This window comes from Pristiophorus japonicus, chromosome 10 (genome assembly GCF_044704955.1).
Source record: "Pristiophorus japonicus isolate sPriJap1 chromosome 10, sPriJap1.hap1, whole genome shotgun sequence".
NCBI classification, from domain to species: domain Eukaryota; kingdom Metazoa; phylum Chordata; class Chondrichthyes; family Pristiophoridae; genus Pristiophorus; species Pristiophorus japonicus.
The window spans coordinates 161,913,742-161,930,706 of record NC_091986.1 but is presented as its reverse complement, the minus strand read 5'-3'; the positions used below and the strand labels follow the sequence as shown (position 1 = coordinate 161,930,706).

At 46.0% G+C, this 16,965-nt stretch overlaps 1 protein-coding gene across 9 annotated transcripts in view; it reads left to right on the top strand.

The window, feature by feature from the left end:
* The window catches only part of atp8a2 (ATPase phospholipid transporting 8A2), an 889,999-nt gene that overhangs the window by 855,540 nt on the left and 17,494 nt on the right, over positions 1 to 16,965 (top strand). For all 9 annotated transcript variants that reach the window (XM_070892260.1, XM_070892256.1, XM_070892257.1 and 6 more), the window contains one exon: positions 9,160 to 9,248. In XM_070892260.1, the coding sequence (XP_070748361.1) occupies positions 9,160 to 9,248 (89 nt within the window). The remainder of the gene's footprint in view (positions 1 to 9,159; positions 9,249 to 16,965) is intronic.

Sequence of the window (16,965 nt, the reverse complement as noted above, 5' to 3'; positions counted from 1 at the left end):
AGGGGGAGGGCATGGATGAAGCCCCCACTCTTGTCCTCACTCTGGAGGAGGTGTAGGTGCCGCCCATTGAGGTGCCAGGCCCTTTCCTGAGTGGTACGGGTGTTGGGACATTCCATGGTTTCTCTCAGTCTGAGGCTGGGGATTCCAGTGGGGTGCAGTGAGGCATACTCTCACTCGATAGCGCTCTCCTGAGGTGCAAGATCTAACAGATATGGTTCAGGTGATGGCAATGAGTGTGGAGAGCATTGACCTTACACGATCACTCCTGGACACCATCAGTGGGTTGGGTAATGAGGTATTGGGACTGTCGGGAGAAGTAACAACACTCTCACAAGAAATGGGAACACTGTCCGGGCACATGAGGGAGGGAATGTCGTAGGTAGTTGAGACACTGTCGGGGCACATGAAGGAGGGAATGTCGCAGTTAGCTGCTGCAGTAAAGGAACACGCCCAGACCCCGCGGCCATTGACTGAATCAACTGCCACTCCAATCCCCAGACCAGCCTCTGTAGAGGCCCAAGCCGGGCCTTCCACATTACTGCCTGCTCACACCACCCATCAAGGAGCACACATTACCCGAGATGTTCGAAAGAATAAGCTTGGTACCAACCCGAGAAATGCTGGTGCCAGCGGTCTTAGAATAAGATGTAGGAGAGATAGATGCGGTCTTAGAATAAGATGTAGGAGAGATAGATGCAGCCTTTCTTTGCTGCTGTTGTTATTGTTTCTGTTGTAACTGTTCTCAAATTAAAAGTTTTTTGTAACTTATGTAAATTTACCAGTTTAAAAGTTTGTAAGTGATCTTAATTGAAAACTTTAAAGTTTGATACAAGAATATTTTTATTAAAGTTAAGTACAAACAAGTGTTAAACTTTTTAATAAAATATATTTTAAATTATAACAATGATTTCCATTATTTGTTCCATTATTAACACAACTTTTTGAACGAAAGAAGAATCATTTCCATTATTTGTTCCATTAACACAACACAACATTATGGAACAGATCCAATCAGTAAACATAGTTCATTTGGAATAGTTGCCGCTGAGCCTACAGGCAGCAAAGCGTTCACGGATGAGCTGCTGGCGCAAGGCTCGAGCAATCGTTAAAGGGGCATGACAGCCCGTCCTACTCCGCTGTCGTGCCCCGGGTTCAGGTCATTGCATGGCTTCCTCGTCGTCATCTGCATCTTCCACCACATCATCAGCCACTCTCACCTCAGGAGGGTCTTCTACTACCAGCTGCTGCTGTCTCATGATGGCTAAGTTATATAGCATGCAGCACACAACAGTGAACTGATCGACAATCTCAGGGGAGTATTGCAAGTAGCCTCCGGAATGGTCCAGGCATCAGAAACGCTGTTTCAAGATGCCAATGGTCCTCTCTATTATGCTGCGCATCACAATGTGCGACATGTTGTATTCCTGGTCAGCTTCCGTCCGGGTTACGCATAGGGGCGTCATGAGCCAGGTGGCGAGGCCATACCCTTTGTCACCCAGCAGCCAGCTTTGCCCTTCTGGCTGATGCTGAAACATGCGCTCTCGCGTAGGATGAACGCATCATGGGTGTTTCTATGGTATCTCGCATTAACTGACATGATGCGATGCATGTTGTCACACATGAGCTGCACATTAACGGAGTGGAAGCCTTTTCTGTTCCTGTACATCTCGGAATCCTCCAAAGGTGCTCGCAAGGCGATGTGGGTACAATCAATACAGCCCTGTACCTTTGGGAAGCCAGCAATCCTGAAGAAGCCCAAAGCCCTTTCACGCATTGCCTGGGCGGTCATGGGGAACTTTATGTAATCATTCCTCTGGGTATATAGTTAGCGATCATCTGCCGAATGCAGATATGTGTTGCATGTTGAGAAATGGCGCACACATCCCCAGTTGTGCCCTGGAATGATCTAGATGCATAGAATGAAAGTGCAGCTGTAACCTTCACTTCAACTGACAAAGCAGTCCTCCTGACGCTTCTAGGATGTAGATCTGCTTTTACTAACTTGCAGATCTCGGTAACAACTTCTTTGCGGAAACGCAGTCTTCTCGCACAGCCTGCATCACTCAGGTGCAGGTATGAACGCCTGTCTCGATATACCCGTCGTGTGTAAAGCCTCCTGCCTATCATCCTATGTACTCTGAGGATCCTCATGCGATGATGTCGAATCAATCGTCTCCTCCGCAGCACCATCATGCAGAAGGCTTGCACGTGGTATGGCCTTGTCAATATTGCCCCATAATTGTACCTTTGCAAGAAGCTCAAAACAGCAGGACAAATTTAAAGCTTCTCTCCTCTCTCTCCCCAAGGTCGACGCCCTAGTATGGACCACACCCTGGTCTGCGCATGCGCAATAGGTTTGCTTAGAACGGGAAGCTAGACATTCAATGAGGATATTTGGGGCAATGAAATCTAATGCAATTCTTTAATTTTAGATTTTTTTTCAAAGTACCACCTCACCACCAACTGAATGTTTCCTCACCGGACTCGAGGGTTGGCCGGCAGAATCGCTCCCTTGCCCGGACACGGGCTCGGCAAACACCCCACCCCGGCGCAGATAATTAGGGAAAATTGAGCCCCGAGACTGTTCAAAAGCAGTAGCCGACATTTAAGGAGATATTTCATAATTCTCAACAAAGATATATTCCAGTAAGAAACAAAGACTCGCAGAGAAGGATAAACCATGTTGACTAACTAAAGAAGTAAAGGATGATATCAAATTGAAAACAAAGGCATACAGTGTTGCGAAGAACAGTGGAAGGCCAGAGGATTAGGACATTTTTAGAAACCAGCAAAGAATGACTAAAAAAATAATAAAGACAGAAGATAGCATATGAGAATAAATTAGCAAGAAATATAAAAACAGACAGTAAGAGCTTCTACAGGTATATACAAAGAAAGCAAGTAGCTAAAGTAAATGTTGGTCCTTTGGAGGATGAGACTGGGTAATTAATAATGGGTAACAGGGAAATGGCAGAGACTTTGAACACATATTTTGTGTCGGTCTTCACGGTAGACAGTTTAGAGAAGGTTCAAAAGGTTGATTCCTGAGATGATGGAGTTGTCATATGAAGAAAGATTGAGCAGGTTGGTCCTATACTCATTGAAGTTTAGAAGAATGAGAGGTGATCATATAAGATTCTGAGGGGTCTTGAAAGGGTTGGTGCAGAGAGGATGTTTCCCCCTCATAAGGGAATCGAGGACTGGGGGCATAGTTTCAGAATAAGGGGTTGCCCATTTAAGAGAAATGAATCATTTCTTCTCTCGGAGGGTCTTAAATCTTTGGAATTCTCTACCCCAGGGAGTTGTGGGTCTTTGAATATATTTAAGGTGGAGATAGACAGATGTTTGAGGATTATGGGGAGCGGGCTGGGAAGTGGAATTGAGGCCAGAATCAGATCAGCCATGATCTTATTGAATGGCGGAGCAGGCTCGAGGGGCCAAACGGCCTACTCATGCTCCTATTTCTTATGTTCCTATTTCTTATAATTGTTAATTTGCTTTATATAAAACTTGTTTAACTCATCCTTGTTGAGACTGTATTGAACCATTTCAGTGGATTGCCGCTGTGTGATCCCCTCGATAGTCTGCTCCATAACATTCCTGCCAATAGGATCAGTGCGTTTAGAAAACGTTCGCACTTTTTTTTCACTTGTTTTGTTCCACCTAGTTATTTGCTGAACATAAATAATGGATCACAATAGCTCCCTAAGTAGATAAATCTCTCTGGCTATATTGTTAGAGGTTGCTGATGCAATGGATTCCCCTCAACCTGTGGCTCCACAGAGAAGTAATTAACTAAGATTATTTAAACTTTTTTGTTTAAAATTATGTTGCAAGTACTTGCCGTTCTTGCACTAAGGTTTTCCTTTAACAACAGTGATCTGATCAATGGGTTGATTTTATATCTGATGTGACTGGCTTCATGTTCAATTTCTTTTTGTGGGGAGGCAGGGTGGAGGATCCATAACCTCGGGGAGCTAATAAAAAGATGAAGACATTGGCCTGGAAATCCCGGATTCCCCGGATCCATACGGAGTGTGTATGGACCTGGGAAAGCATCACAAAAGCCGGGTTTCAGTGCACAATGCGCATGCGCTGAAAACCGGCTTTTCCGATCGGTCAAGCTGGAGCTTGACAGATCTTTCATATCTCTGGGAGCGAGAACATTTGCCAAGGCAAGATTGCGGTATTTACCCATATCTTGCCCAGCAAATGTCCTCAAAACTTTTGTGCCTGATAAAAGCAGGCACATAGCCTACTTTTACAGCGTAAGAATTTTAAAACATACAAAAACATAATAAATTAAAAAACACGTTATTATTTGAAAACCCTGCCCACTACAGTAAGCTTATTTTAAACCATAATTTTTAAAACTTTTTAAATCAGGGATTTTTTTTCTAAGACATTTATTAACTTTAATTTCAATTAATTTTAATTATGTGAGGTGTGTTTTTTATTATTTTTTTTATTATGGTGTTTAGTGTGTTTGTTTTTTTTCTCATTAATAGCAATGAGAACTCGTAGATACGGAGTTCTCATTGCTAATAATGAGAAAGCTATGGAATATTGTACCTGATTGCATCTTCGGCATGGGAACCTCGAGGAAGAGAAGGCCTCCCCACCGGAATCCCATGCTCCTCCGGGATCACCAGGTAAATTCGTAAAAATTCTCCGGTCGGAGGCGTTCGTCCGAAAGAAGCCTCCGACCGGAATTTCAGGACCATTAATATGATGCAACTGATTTTTATAGAATGACCCAGAAAATACTTAAAATTTGAAATAGATTTCTTAATCTCAGCTGTAGCCTGTTTAAGAAAGTAATCTGAATTGATGGCAAATTCCTTAATTGATTTCATGTACCAAATTAATCCAGACACCAAGATCTTTACAAAACCTGTATTTGGGACCTTTAAACTGAAGATTTATTTTTAATTGTGGCCAGCCAATTAACAGGAATTATTAGGTTTTAAGTCAATCATGCTCATTGTTAGCAAGTGTTAATCAGTGCTAATTAGCACCTGGTTTGTTAATTGTTGGCTGCGGAGATTGTCTCTTTTTTTAATTGCTAACCTAATGAATCACATGGACCTCGCAGCTGTGTGTGAAAAAATCTCTTGGTTTTTATGCTCTTAGAAACATAGAATCATAAAAAATAGGTGCAGGAGTAGGCCATTCGGCCCTTCGAGCCTGCACCACCATTCAATAAGATCACGGCTGATCATTCCTTCAGTACCCCTTTCCTGCTTTCTCTCCATACCCCTTTCCTGCTTTCTCTCCATACACCTTAACCCTAAGGGCCATATCTAACTCCCTCTTGAATATATCTAGTGAACTGGCATCAACAATTCTCTGCAGCAGGGAATTCCACACATTAACAACTCTCTGAGTGAAGAAGTTTCTCCTCATCTCAGTCCTAAATGGCCTACCCCTTATCCTTAGACTATGTCCCCTGGTTCTGGACTTCCCCAACATCGGGAACATTCTTCCCGCATCTAACTTGTCCAGTCCTGTCAGAATCTTATATGTTTCTATGAGATCCCCTCTCATCCTTCTAAACTCCAGTGAGTAAAGGCCCAGTTGATCCAGTCTCTCCTCATATGACAGCCCAGCCATCCCTGGAATCAGTCTGGTGAACCTTCGCTGCACTCCCTCAATAGCAAGAACGTCCTTCCTCAGACTAGGAGACCAAAACTGAACACAATATTCCAGGTGAGGCCTCACTAAGGCCCTGTACAACTGCATTAAGACTTCCTTGCTTCTATATTCAAATCCCCTAGCTATGAAGGCCAACATACCATTTGCTGCCTTTACCGCCTGCTATACCTGCGTGCCCACTTTCACTGACTGATGAACCATGACACCCAGGTCTCGTTGCACTTCACCTTTTCCTAGTCTGCTGCCATTCAGATGATATTCTGCCTTCGTGTTTTTGCCCCCAAAATGGATAATCTCACATTTATCCACATTATACTGCATCTGCTATGCATTTGCCCACTCACCTAACCTGTCCAAGTCACCCTGCAGCCTCTTAGCATCCTCCTCACAGCTCACACCGCCACCCAGTTTAGTGTCATCTGCAAACTTGGAGATATTACACTCTCTTCCTTCATCCAAATCGTTAATGTATATTGTAAAGAGCTGGGGTCCCAGCACTGAGCCCTGCGGCACCCCACTAGTCACTGCCTGCCATTCTGAAAAGGACCCGTTTATCCCGACTCTTTGTTTCCTGTCTGCCTATCCATGTCAGTATATTACCTCCAATACCATGTGCTTTAATTTTGCACAACAATCTCTTGTGCGGGACCTTGTCAAAAACCTTTTGAAAGTCCAAATACACCACATCCACTGGTTCTCCCTTGTCCACTCTGCTAGTTACATCCTCAAAAATTTCCAGAAGATTCGTCAAGCATGATTTCCCTTTCATAAATCCATGCTGACTTGGTCACTGCTTTCCAAATGCGCTGCTATTTCATCCTTCATGATTGATTCCAACATTTTCCCCACTACTGATGTCAAGCTAACCGCTCTATAATTACCCGTTTTCTCTCTCCCTCCTTTTTGAAAAAATGGTGTTACATTAGCAACCCTCCAGTCCATGGGAACTGATCCAGAGTCGATAGAATGTTGGAAAATGATCACCAATGCATGCACTATTTCTAGGGCCACTTCCTTGAGCACTCTGGGATGCAGACTATTAGGCCCCGGGGATTTATCGGCCTTCAATCCCATCAATTTCCCACCTAATAAGGATATCCTTCAGTTCCTCCTTCTCAATAGACCCACTGTCCCCTAGTACCTTCGGAAGGTTATTTGTATCTTCCTTCGTGAAGACAGAACCGAAGTATTGGTTCACATGGTCTGCCATTTCTTTGTTCCCCATTATAAATTCACCTGAATTCGACTGTAAGGGGCCTACGTTGTCTTTACTAATCTTTTTCTCTTCACACATTTATAGAAGCTTTTGCAGTCAGTTTTTATATTCCCTGCAAGCTTCCTCTCGTACTCTATTTTCCCCCTCTTAGTCCTCCTCTGTTGAATTCTAAATTTCTCCCAGTCCTCAGGTTTGTTGCTTTTTCTAGCCAATTTATATGCCTCTTCCTTGACTTTAACATTATCCTTAATTTCCTTTGTTAGCCATGGTTGAGTTTTATTTTTACTCCAGACAGGGATGTACATTTGCTGAAGTTCATCCATGTGATCTTTAAATGTTTGCCATTGCTTATTCACCGTCAACCCTTTGAGTATCGTTTGCCAGTCTATTCTAGCCAATTCACGCCTCATACTGTCAAAGTTACCTTTCCTTAAGTTCAGGACCCTAGTTTCCGAATTAACTTTGTCACTCTCCATCTTAATAAGGAATTCTACCATATTATGGTCACTTTTCCCCAAGATTGCTAATTAGTCCCTTCTCATTACACACCACCCAGTCTAGGATTGCCAGCTCCCTGATTGGTTCCTCGACATATTGGTCTAGAAAACCATCCCTAATACACTCCAGGAAATCCTCCTCCACCACATTGTTACCAGTTAGGTTAGCCCATTCAATGTGTAGATTAAAGTCGCCCATGATTACTGATGTACCTTTATTGCACACAGCCCTTATTTCTTCTTTGATGCTGTCCCAAACCTCACTACTACTATTTGGTGGTCTATTCACAACTCCCACTAGCGTTTTCTGCCCTTTGGAATTCTAAAGCTCCACCCATACCGATTCCACATCATCCAGGCTAATGTCCTTCCTTACTATTGCATTAATTTTATCTTTAACCAGCAACGCCACCCCGCCTCCTTTTCCTTTCTGTCTATCCTTCCTAAATGCTGAATACCCTTGGATGTTGAGTTCCCAGCCTTGGTCACCCTGAAGCCATATCTCCGTGATGCCAATCACATCATATCCGTTAACTGCTATCTGCGCAGTTAATTCATCCACCTTATTCCGAATACTCCTCGCATTGAGGCACAGAGCCTTCAGGCTTGTTTTTTTTAAACACACTTTGCCCCTTTAGAATATTGCTGTAATGTGGCCCTTTTTGTTGCCTTGGGTTTCTCTGCCCTCCACTTTTACTATTCTCCTTTCTATATTTTGCTTCTGACTCCATTTTATTTCCCTCTGCCTCCCTGCATAGGTTCCCATCCCCCTGCCATATTAATTTAACTCCTCCCCAACAGCACTAGCAAACACTCCCCCTAGGACATTGGTTCCGGAACTGCCCAGGTGCAGACCATCCGGTTTGTACTGGTCTCACCTCCCCCAGAACCGGTTCCAATGTCCCAGGAATTTGAATCCCTCCCTTCTGCACCACTCCTCAAGCCATGTATTCATCTGAGCTATCCTGCGATTCCTACTCTGACTAGCACGTGGCATTGGTAGCAATCCTGAGATTACTACTTTTGAGATCCTACTTTTTAATTTAACTCCTAGCTCCCTAAATTTGTCTCGTAGGACCTGATCCCGTTTTTTACCTATGTCATTGGTACCTATATGCACCACGACAACTGGCTGTTCACCCTCCCTTTTCAGAATGTCCTGCACCCACTCCGCGATATCCTTGACCCTTGTACCAGGGAGGCAACATACCATCCTGGAGTCTCGGTTGCCGCCGCAGAAACGCCTATCTATTCCCTTACAATTCAATCCCCTATCACTATAGCTCTCTCACTCTTTTTCCTGCCCTCCTGTGCAGCAGAGCCAGCCACGGTGCCATGAACTTGGCTGCTGCTGCCCTCCCCTGATTAGTCATCCCCCTCAACAGTACTCAAAGCGGTGTATCTGTTTTGCAGGGGGATGACCGCAGGGAACTCCTGCGCTACCTTCCTTGCACTACTCTGCCTGTTGGTTATCCATTCCCTATCTGGCTGTGTACCTTTTACCTGCGGTGTGACCAACTCGCTAAACGTGCTATTCACGTCATTCTCAGCATCGTGGCTGCTCCAGAGTGAATCCACCCACAGCTCCAGTGCCGCAATGCGGTCTGTCGGGATCTGCAGGCGGATACACTTCCCGCTCACGGAGTCATCAGGGACACTGAATTTATATGCCAGATGTGTACTTACACAGTTTAGGAACTGTTTGCTTATGCTGTTATCAAAACATCTCAAAAGACTAGCTTACCACTTCATAGTGTGTGGAACTTACATGTGCTTTGTTTCTCTCTATAGTCTGAATGAACGTGCTTATCTGCTAAAGAGAGTGTTTAAGAAAACTCCTTCAAACCTCGCCCGGACCCATTCTGTTCATGGTCTGTCACGTAAGTATTCCACTACCTTACACTCACTCCTCCAATTACATTTAAACGTATACATCCAGCTTGGACTGGTTGGGCCGAATGGCCTGTTTCTGTGCCGTATATCCTATGTCATTCTATATGTAGAGAAAATGTTTGGTCTTTTCATAATTGTAAACAGGAGACTACCAAATTTCACAGCAATCTTTTACCACCAGCTCAACCACCAGTTAGGCCTTTCCTAATCAATATTTTGTACATTTCATAAGAAATAAAGGAAACAAAGATTTGCATTTCCATAGCGCCTTTCATGACCACCAGATGTCCCAAACCGTTTTACAGCCAATGAAATACTTTTTGAAGTGTAGTCACTGTTGTAATGTAGGAAATGCGGCTGCCAATTTGCGCACAGCAAGCTCCCACAAACAGCAATGTAATAATGACCAGACAATCTGTTTTAGTGATGTTGATTGAGGGATAAATATTGGCCAGGGCACCGGGATAACTCCCCTGCTCCTCTTCGAAATAATGCCACGGGATTTTTTATGGCCACCCGAGCGCAGACGGAGCCTCAAGGTTAATTACCATGTGTAAATAACAGGAAATACAATCATTGCTGCCAAGCACTTTATTAGAATACCAGAGAATTTATGGAATAGTATTATAACCTTCTCTTCTCCCTCCTCCCCAACCCCACCCCGCTGGCTATGTCACCTTTCAACTCCCTCATCTAGCACTGACCTCGCATCTTTCTCCAGCTGCTCTCCGATCTCCCCTCATGACCTCTCCGAGCTCATCTTGTCCATGAGACCCACTTCCTGCTCCCTTGACCCTATTCCCACCAACTGCTGACCACCCAACTTCCTTTTTTGGCTCCCATGTTAGCTGACATTGTGAACAGTTCTCTCTCCTCAGGTACCATTTTTGTGATGGTGATCATTCAGTTAGTTTTAGCATAATTATGGATAAGGACAAAGAAAATACATGTGTACGGGTTCTAAATTGGGGGAAGACCAATTTTACTAGGCTGAGAAGTGACTTAGCAAAAGTGGACTGGAAACAGTTACCTGAAGGTAAATTAGTGCCAGAGCAGAGGGAGGTATTCAAGAGTGGGTCTTGGTAAACATGTTCCCAAAAAGAAAAAGGGTAGAACTGCCAAATTTAGAACTCCCTGGATGACAAGGTGCATACCGGGTAAGATAAGGCAAAAAAGGGAAATCGATGTCAGATATCGTGAGCTCAATACTGCAGAAAACCTAGAAGAGTATAGAAAGTGCAGGGTTGAAATTAAGAAGGCTATTAAGAAAGCAAAAAGAGGGCATGAAAAAATACTGGCAAGTAGAATCAAAGAAAACCCAAAGATGTTTTACAATTACATAAAGAGGAATAGGATAACTAAGGAAAGAGTAGGGCCTGTTAGGGACCAAAATGGTGATCTCTGTGTGGAGGCGGAGGATGTGGGTAAGGTACTTTATGAATACTTTGCGGCTGTCTTCACAAAAGATGGGGACAATGTCGACATTGAAGTTCAGGAGGAAGAGTGTGAAATATTGGATGGGAAAAATATAGAAAGAGAGGCAGTATTAAGGGGTTTAGCATCCTTGAAAGTAGATAAACCGCCAGGACTGGATGAAATATATCCGAGGCTTTTAAAAGAAACAAGGGAGAAAATTTCGGAGGCTCTGACCATCATTTTTCAATACTCGTTGGCTACAGGAGTTGTGCCAGAGGATTTGTAAAGTCCTTACACACTACTATAAATTCACACGAGGCACATTCTGCAGACAAGGTCACTCTGTGACCTGAACCTTTATTCACAGGACCAAGAAGTGATGACCCTGCGTGGGACCTCCCTTTATATACCTGGATGACCAGGTGAGGAGTGTCTCCCACAAGTTCACCCCCTGTCGTCAAGGTGTGCATTTCTTAGGTGTATACAGTATGCAGTGTTGTTATGAAGGTTACAGTTCCATGAAGGTTACATACATGACATCACCTTCCCCCCCCCCCCCCCCACTCCCAACGTGTTATGGGGTCAAAGATTGAGTCTTTCAGGCGGTCGACACTCTCTCGTGAAGCGCCGCAGTTGGGGCTCTGGTTGTTGAGCCTTGGCATGCGTCTCTGTCACCTGTGGTGATTCCGGCTTGTCCGGACTGGCCGCAGGGACTGTGCATGTTGCTGAATGTTCTTGTTGCTCGTTCACTGGCGGTGGTGTGGGCAACATCTCATGGTTCCTCAGTGTCCATGCTGAACCTTTTTTTTTACTTGGTCCAGATGCTTGCGGCATATCTGTCCATTGTTAAGTCTGACCACTATGACCCTATTCCCCTCTTTGCCAATTACAGTACCCTCAAGCCACTTGGGCCCCAAAGCGTGATTAAGAACAAATACAGGGTCATCGATTTCTATAGATCTCCCCTTTGAGTTACAGTCATGGCACTCATTTTGGGACTGGCGCTTGCCCTCAACAATGTCTGACAGGACAGGATGAATGAGAGACAGCCGAGTTTTAAGTGTACGTTTCATTAGTAGTTCCGCGGGCGGGACTCCTGTGAGCGAGTGCGGTCGGGACCTATAGGCCAGCAGGAGGCGCGATAGGCGGCATTAAAGGGAGGGTCCTTGAATCCGGAGCATGCCCTGTTTTATGATTTGGACCGCACGTTCCGCCTGGCCATTGGAAGCCGGCTTGAACGGTGCCGTCCTGACATGTTTGATGCCATTACCCGACATGAACTCCCGGAATTCATAGCTAGTGAAACACGGACCGTTGTCGCTAACCAGAATGTCCGGCAAGCCATGGGTTGCAAAGACCGCACGCAGACTCTCCACTGTGGTGGATATTGTGCACGAGTTCAATATGATGCACTCGATCCATTTCGAGTACGCAACAACGAGGAACATTTTTCCCATGAACGGGCCCGCGTAGTCTACGTGAATACGTGACCATGGCCTGGTGGGCCAGGGCCATGGGCTGATTGGGGCCTCCCTGGGGGCATTTCCCAGCTGGGCACACGTCGTGCACCTGCGAACACAGTGTTCCAGATCTGAGTCAATTCCCGGCCACCATACATGTGACCGGGCAATGGCCTTCATTAGCACGATGCCTGGGTGCTCGCTGTAGAGTTCCCTGATAAATGCTTCCCTTCCCTTCTGGGGCATGACTACCCGGCTGCCCTATAGTAGGCAGTCGGCTTGGATGGAGAGCTCATCCATCCGTCTGTGAAACGGTCTAACCTCCTCGGGCATGCTCCGTGTGCGGGCGCCCAATCCCCAGTCAGGACACATTTCTTAATCAGGGATAGGAGGGGATCTCTGCTGGTCCAGATTTTGATCTGACAGGCTGTGATGGGGGAGCCTGCGCTGTCAAAGGCTTCAACGGCCATGATCATCTCAGCGCTTTGCTCCGTTGCCCCCTCAGTGGTGGCCAGTGGAAGCCTGCTGAGCGCATCAGTGCAATTTTTGGTGCCTGGCCGGTGCCGTATGGTGTAGTCATACGCAGCCAGCCTGAGAGCCCATCACTGTATGTGAGCTGACGCATTGTCCTTGACAGCTTTGCTATCTGACAGCAGGGATGTTAATGGCTTGTGGTCCGTTTCTAATTCGAACTTTCTGCCAAAAAGGTACTGGTGCATCTTTCTCACCCTGTAGACACATGTGAGTGCTTCCTTTTCAACCATCCCATATCCCCGTTCTGCTTGGAGAGCGACCTGGAGGCATAAGCCACAGGTTGGAGTTGGTCCTCATCATTCTTCTGCTGCAACACGCACCCAACCCCATAGAATGATGCATCACATATCAAAACCAATTTCTTACAGGGGTTGTATAGAGTCAACAGCTTATTAGAACAAAGCAGGTTCTGCGCCCGATTGAAAGCCCGTTCCTGACGGTCCCCCCAAAACCAATCACAACTCTTACACAGGAGCACGTGTAGCGGCTCCAACAATGTGCTTAAGTTCGGCAGAAAGTTCCCGAAATAGTTCGAGTCCCAGAAATGAACGCAACTCCGATGTGTTGCCGGGCCTGGGCGCACAATGAACCGCCTCTGTTTTGGATTCGGTAGGCCGGATCCCGTCTGTAGCAACCCTCCTGCCCAAAAACTCGACCTCTGGGGCCAAAAACACACACTTGGACTTCTTTAGTCGCAAGCCTACCCGGTCCAGTCAGCATAGCACCTCCTCCAGGTTGTGGAGGTGTTCCTCGGTGTCTCAACCCGTGATAAGGATGTCGTCCTGAAATACGATTGTTCCAGGGATGGACTTGAGCAGGCTTTCCATGTTCCTTTGAAAGATAGCGGCCGCTGATCGAATGCCAAATGGACACCTGTTGTAGACAAACAGCCCCTTGTGCGTGGTGATGGTGGTCAGTAGCTTGGATTCTTCGGTCAGTTCTTGGGTCATGTAGGCTGAAGTGAGGTCCAACTTGGTGAACAGCTTGCCGCCTGCCAGCGTGGCAAAAAGATCCTCCGCTCTCGGAAGCGTGTATTGGTCTTGTAGTGACACTCGGTTGATAGTGGCCTTGTAGTCGCCACAGATCCTGACCGAGCCATCCGTTTTTAGGATAGGGACGATGGGGCTTGCCCAGTTGCTGAATTCAACGGGCGAAATTATGCCCACTCTTAGCAACCTGTCCAACTCACTCTCAATTTTCTCCCGCATCACATATGGCACAGCTCTGGCTTTGTGGTGCACTGGTCTGGCGTACGGGATGATGCGTATCACTACTTTGGTACCTTTGAAAGTCCCGACACCAGGTTGAAATCGTGAAACAGTGACTCAAATTTCTGTAGGACCTGTGAGCATGAACTTCGCTCCACAGATGAAATGGCATGCACATCCCCCTATTTCCAGTTCATCTTGGCTAGCCAGCTCCTCCCCAAAAGCGCGGGACCATTTCCCGGGACAATCCAGAGTGGCAGCCGGTTCTCTGATCCAGTATGTGTGACTACCAACATTGCACTATCTAGCACTGGGATGATCTCTTTGGTGTATGTCCGTAATTGCGTGTCAATGCGTTCTAGTTTGGGTCTGCTAGCTCTGAGTGGCCATAGTTTCTCGAATTGTTGGACACTCATAAGTGACTGGCTGGCCCCTGTGTCCAGCTCCATGCGTACCGGAATGCCGTTTAATAGGACTTTCATCATCATAGGTGGCATTTTGGTATATGAGCTGTGGATGTTTGCCACATGAACCCGCTGAACTTCAGCATCCATTGCTTTGTCCCAAGCATCAATCTGACTTGCGGACACCTCTTCTGGTTCATCTGCCTCGTAAATTAGCCTCGCTGTGAGCTTCCTGCACATTCTGGCTAAATGTCCACTGAAGTTACAATTTCTACAGATAAATTGCTGAAACCTACAGGTTTTTGCAGCATGTCTGCCCCCGCACCTCCAGCATGAGCTGAGATCGTTGTGAACAAAAGGGCTGTTACCAGGCATTCCTCTCTGATTGTCTCTTTGATTACTCTTGAACACTCTGTTAATGGGTGTCAATGGCCCCATCCCGGGACGCATTGTCTACCGTGATGGCGTAAATGTCAGTTCAACCTGCCATTGTCTCTGTTGAGGACCCACTCTAGAGTCTGTTGCTGCCTGGGTGGTGTCGAATTGCCCTTGCCTGCCTGCGGGGTTCTGAGTCGCGTTTACAATGTTAACTCCCTGATCCATTGCCACGTTGGAAGCAGAGTTGCGCGCGTATATTATCTTGGTTTCTTCCTCCCCTGTCATGAAGGTCTGAGCCATCAACGCCACCGCTTCCAAGGTCAAGTCCTTGGTCTCAATTAGCTTTCTGAAAATCCCGGCATGACCAATGCCATCAATAAAGAAATCCCTTAACATCTCCCCCCTGCAGGCATCTGTGAACTTACAGAGGCTGGCCAAGCGCCGAAGGTCCGCAACGAAGTCCGGTATGCTCTGTCCTTCCCAACGTCAGTGTGTATAGAATCAGTGTCGAGCCATGTGTATACTGCTCACCGGTTTGAGGTGCTCACCGATCAGTTTGCTGAGCTCTTCAAAGGTTTAGTCCGCTGGCTTCTCGGGTGCGAGCAGGTCTTTCATCAGCGCGTACGTCTTGGATCCACAGCTGGTCAGTAGATGCGCCCTTCGCTTGTCAGCCGCTGCATCTCCCAGCCAGTCCTTCGTGACAAAGCTCTGCTGGAGCCTCTCAACGAAATCGTCCCAGTCCTCACCAACACAGTACCATTCCTCCGTGCTACCGGTGGCCATTCTCGTGAGTTGTTGATTCCCATTTCTCGTCGCCAAATGTAATGTCCTTACACACTACTATAAATTCACACGAGGCACATTCTGCAGACAAGGTCACTCTGTGACCTGAACCTTTATTCACTGGACCAAGAAGTGATGACCCTGCGTGGGACCTCCCTTTATATACCTGGATGACCAGGTGAGGAGTGTCTCCCACAAGTTCACCCCCTGTGGTCAAAGTGTGCATTTCTTAGGTGTATACAGTATGCAGTGTTATGAAGGTTACATACATGACAGGATTAGAGAACTGCTAACGTTGTACCATTGTTCAAAAAGGGAGGAAGGGATAAACCGAGCAATGACAGACCAGTTAGTTTAACCTCGGTGGTGGGCAAACTACTGCAATCAATTCTGAGGGACAGTATAAACGTTCATTTCGAAAGACTCAGATTAATCAGGGACAATCAGCATGGATTTGTTAAGGGATGGTCGTGTCTGACTAATTTGATTGAATTCTTTGAGGAGGTAACAAGGAAGGCCAATGAGGGCAGTGCATTTGATGTAGTTTACATGGATTTTAGCAAGACTTTTGACAAGGTCCTACATGGTAGGCTGATCAAAAAAGTAGAGTCCATGGGAGAGTGGCAAATTGGATCCAAAATTGGCTCAGTGGCAGGAATCAAAGGGTAATGGTTGAGGAGAGATTTTGTGAATGGAAGGCTGTTTCCAGTGGGGTTCCACAGGGCTCAGTACTCGGTCCCTTGCTTTTTGTAATATATGTTAATTATTTAGACTTAAATGTAGGGGGCATGATAAAGAAATTTGCAGATACAAAAATTGGCCGTGTGGTTGACAGTGAGGAGGAAAGCTCTAGACTGCAGGAAGATATCGATGAACTGGTCAGTTGGTCAGAAAAGTGGCAAATGGAATTCAATCTGGCAAAGTGTGAGGTAATGCCTTTTGGGAGGGGCAACAAGGCAAGGGAATGCACAATAAATGGGAAGATACTGAGAGGAGGAACAGGGGGAATAGATGTCCACAGATCCTTAAAGGTAGCAGGACAAGTCGATAAGGTAGTTAAAAAGGCATAAGGAATGCTTGCCTTTATTAGCCGAGGCATAGAATACAAGAGCAGGGAAGTTATGCTAGAACTGTATACAACATTAGTTAGGTCACAGCTTGAGTACTGCATGCAGTTCTGGTCACCACATTACAGGAAGGATGTGATTGCACTAGAAAGGGTGCGGAGGAGATTTACGAGGATGTTGCCAGTTGGAACACTTTAGCTATGAGGAAAGATTGGGATAGGCTGGGGTTGTTTTCCTTGGAACAGAGGCGGCTGAGGGGACTTTTAGTTGAGGTGTATAAAATCATGAAGGGCCTAGATATAGTGGATAGGAGGACCTATTTCCCTTAGCAGAGGCGTCAATAACCAGGGGGCATAGATTTCAAGTAGTTGGTCGAAGGATTAGAGGGAGATGAGGAAACATTTCTTCATCCAGAGGATGATGGGAGTCTGGAACTCACTGCCTGAAAAGGTGG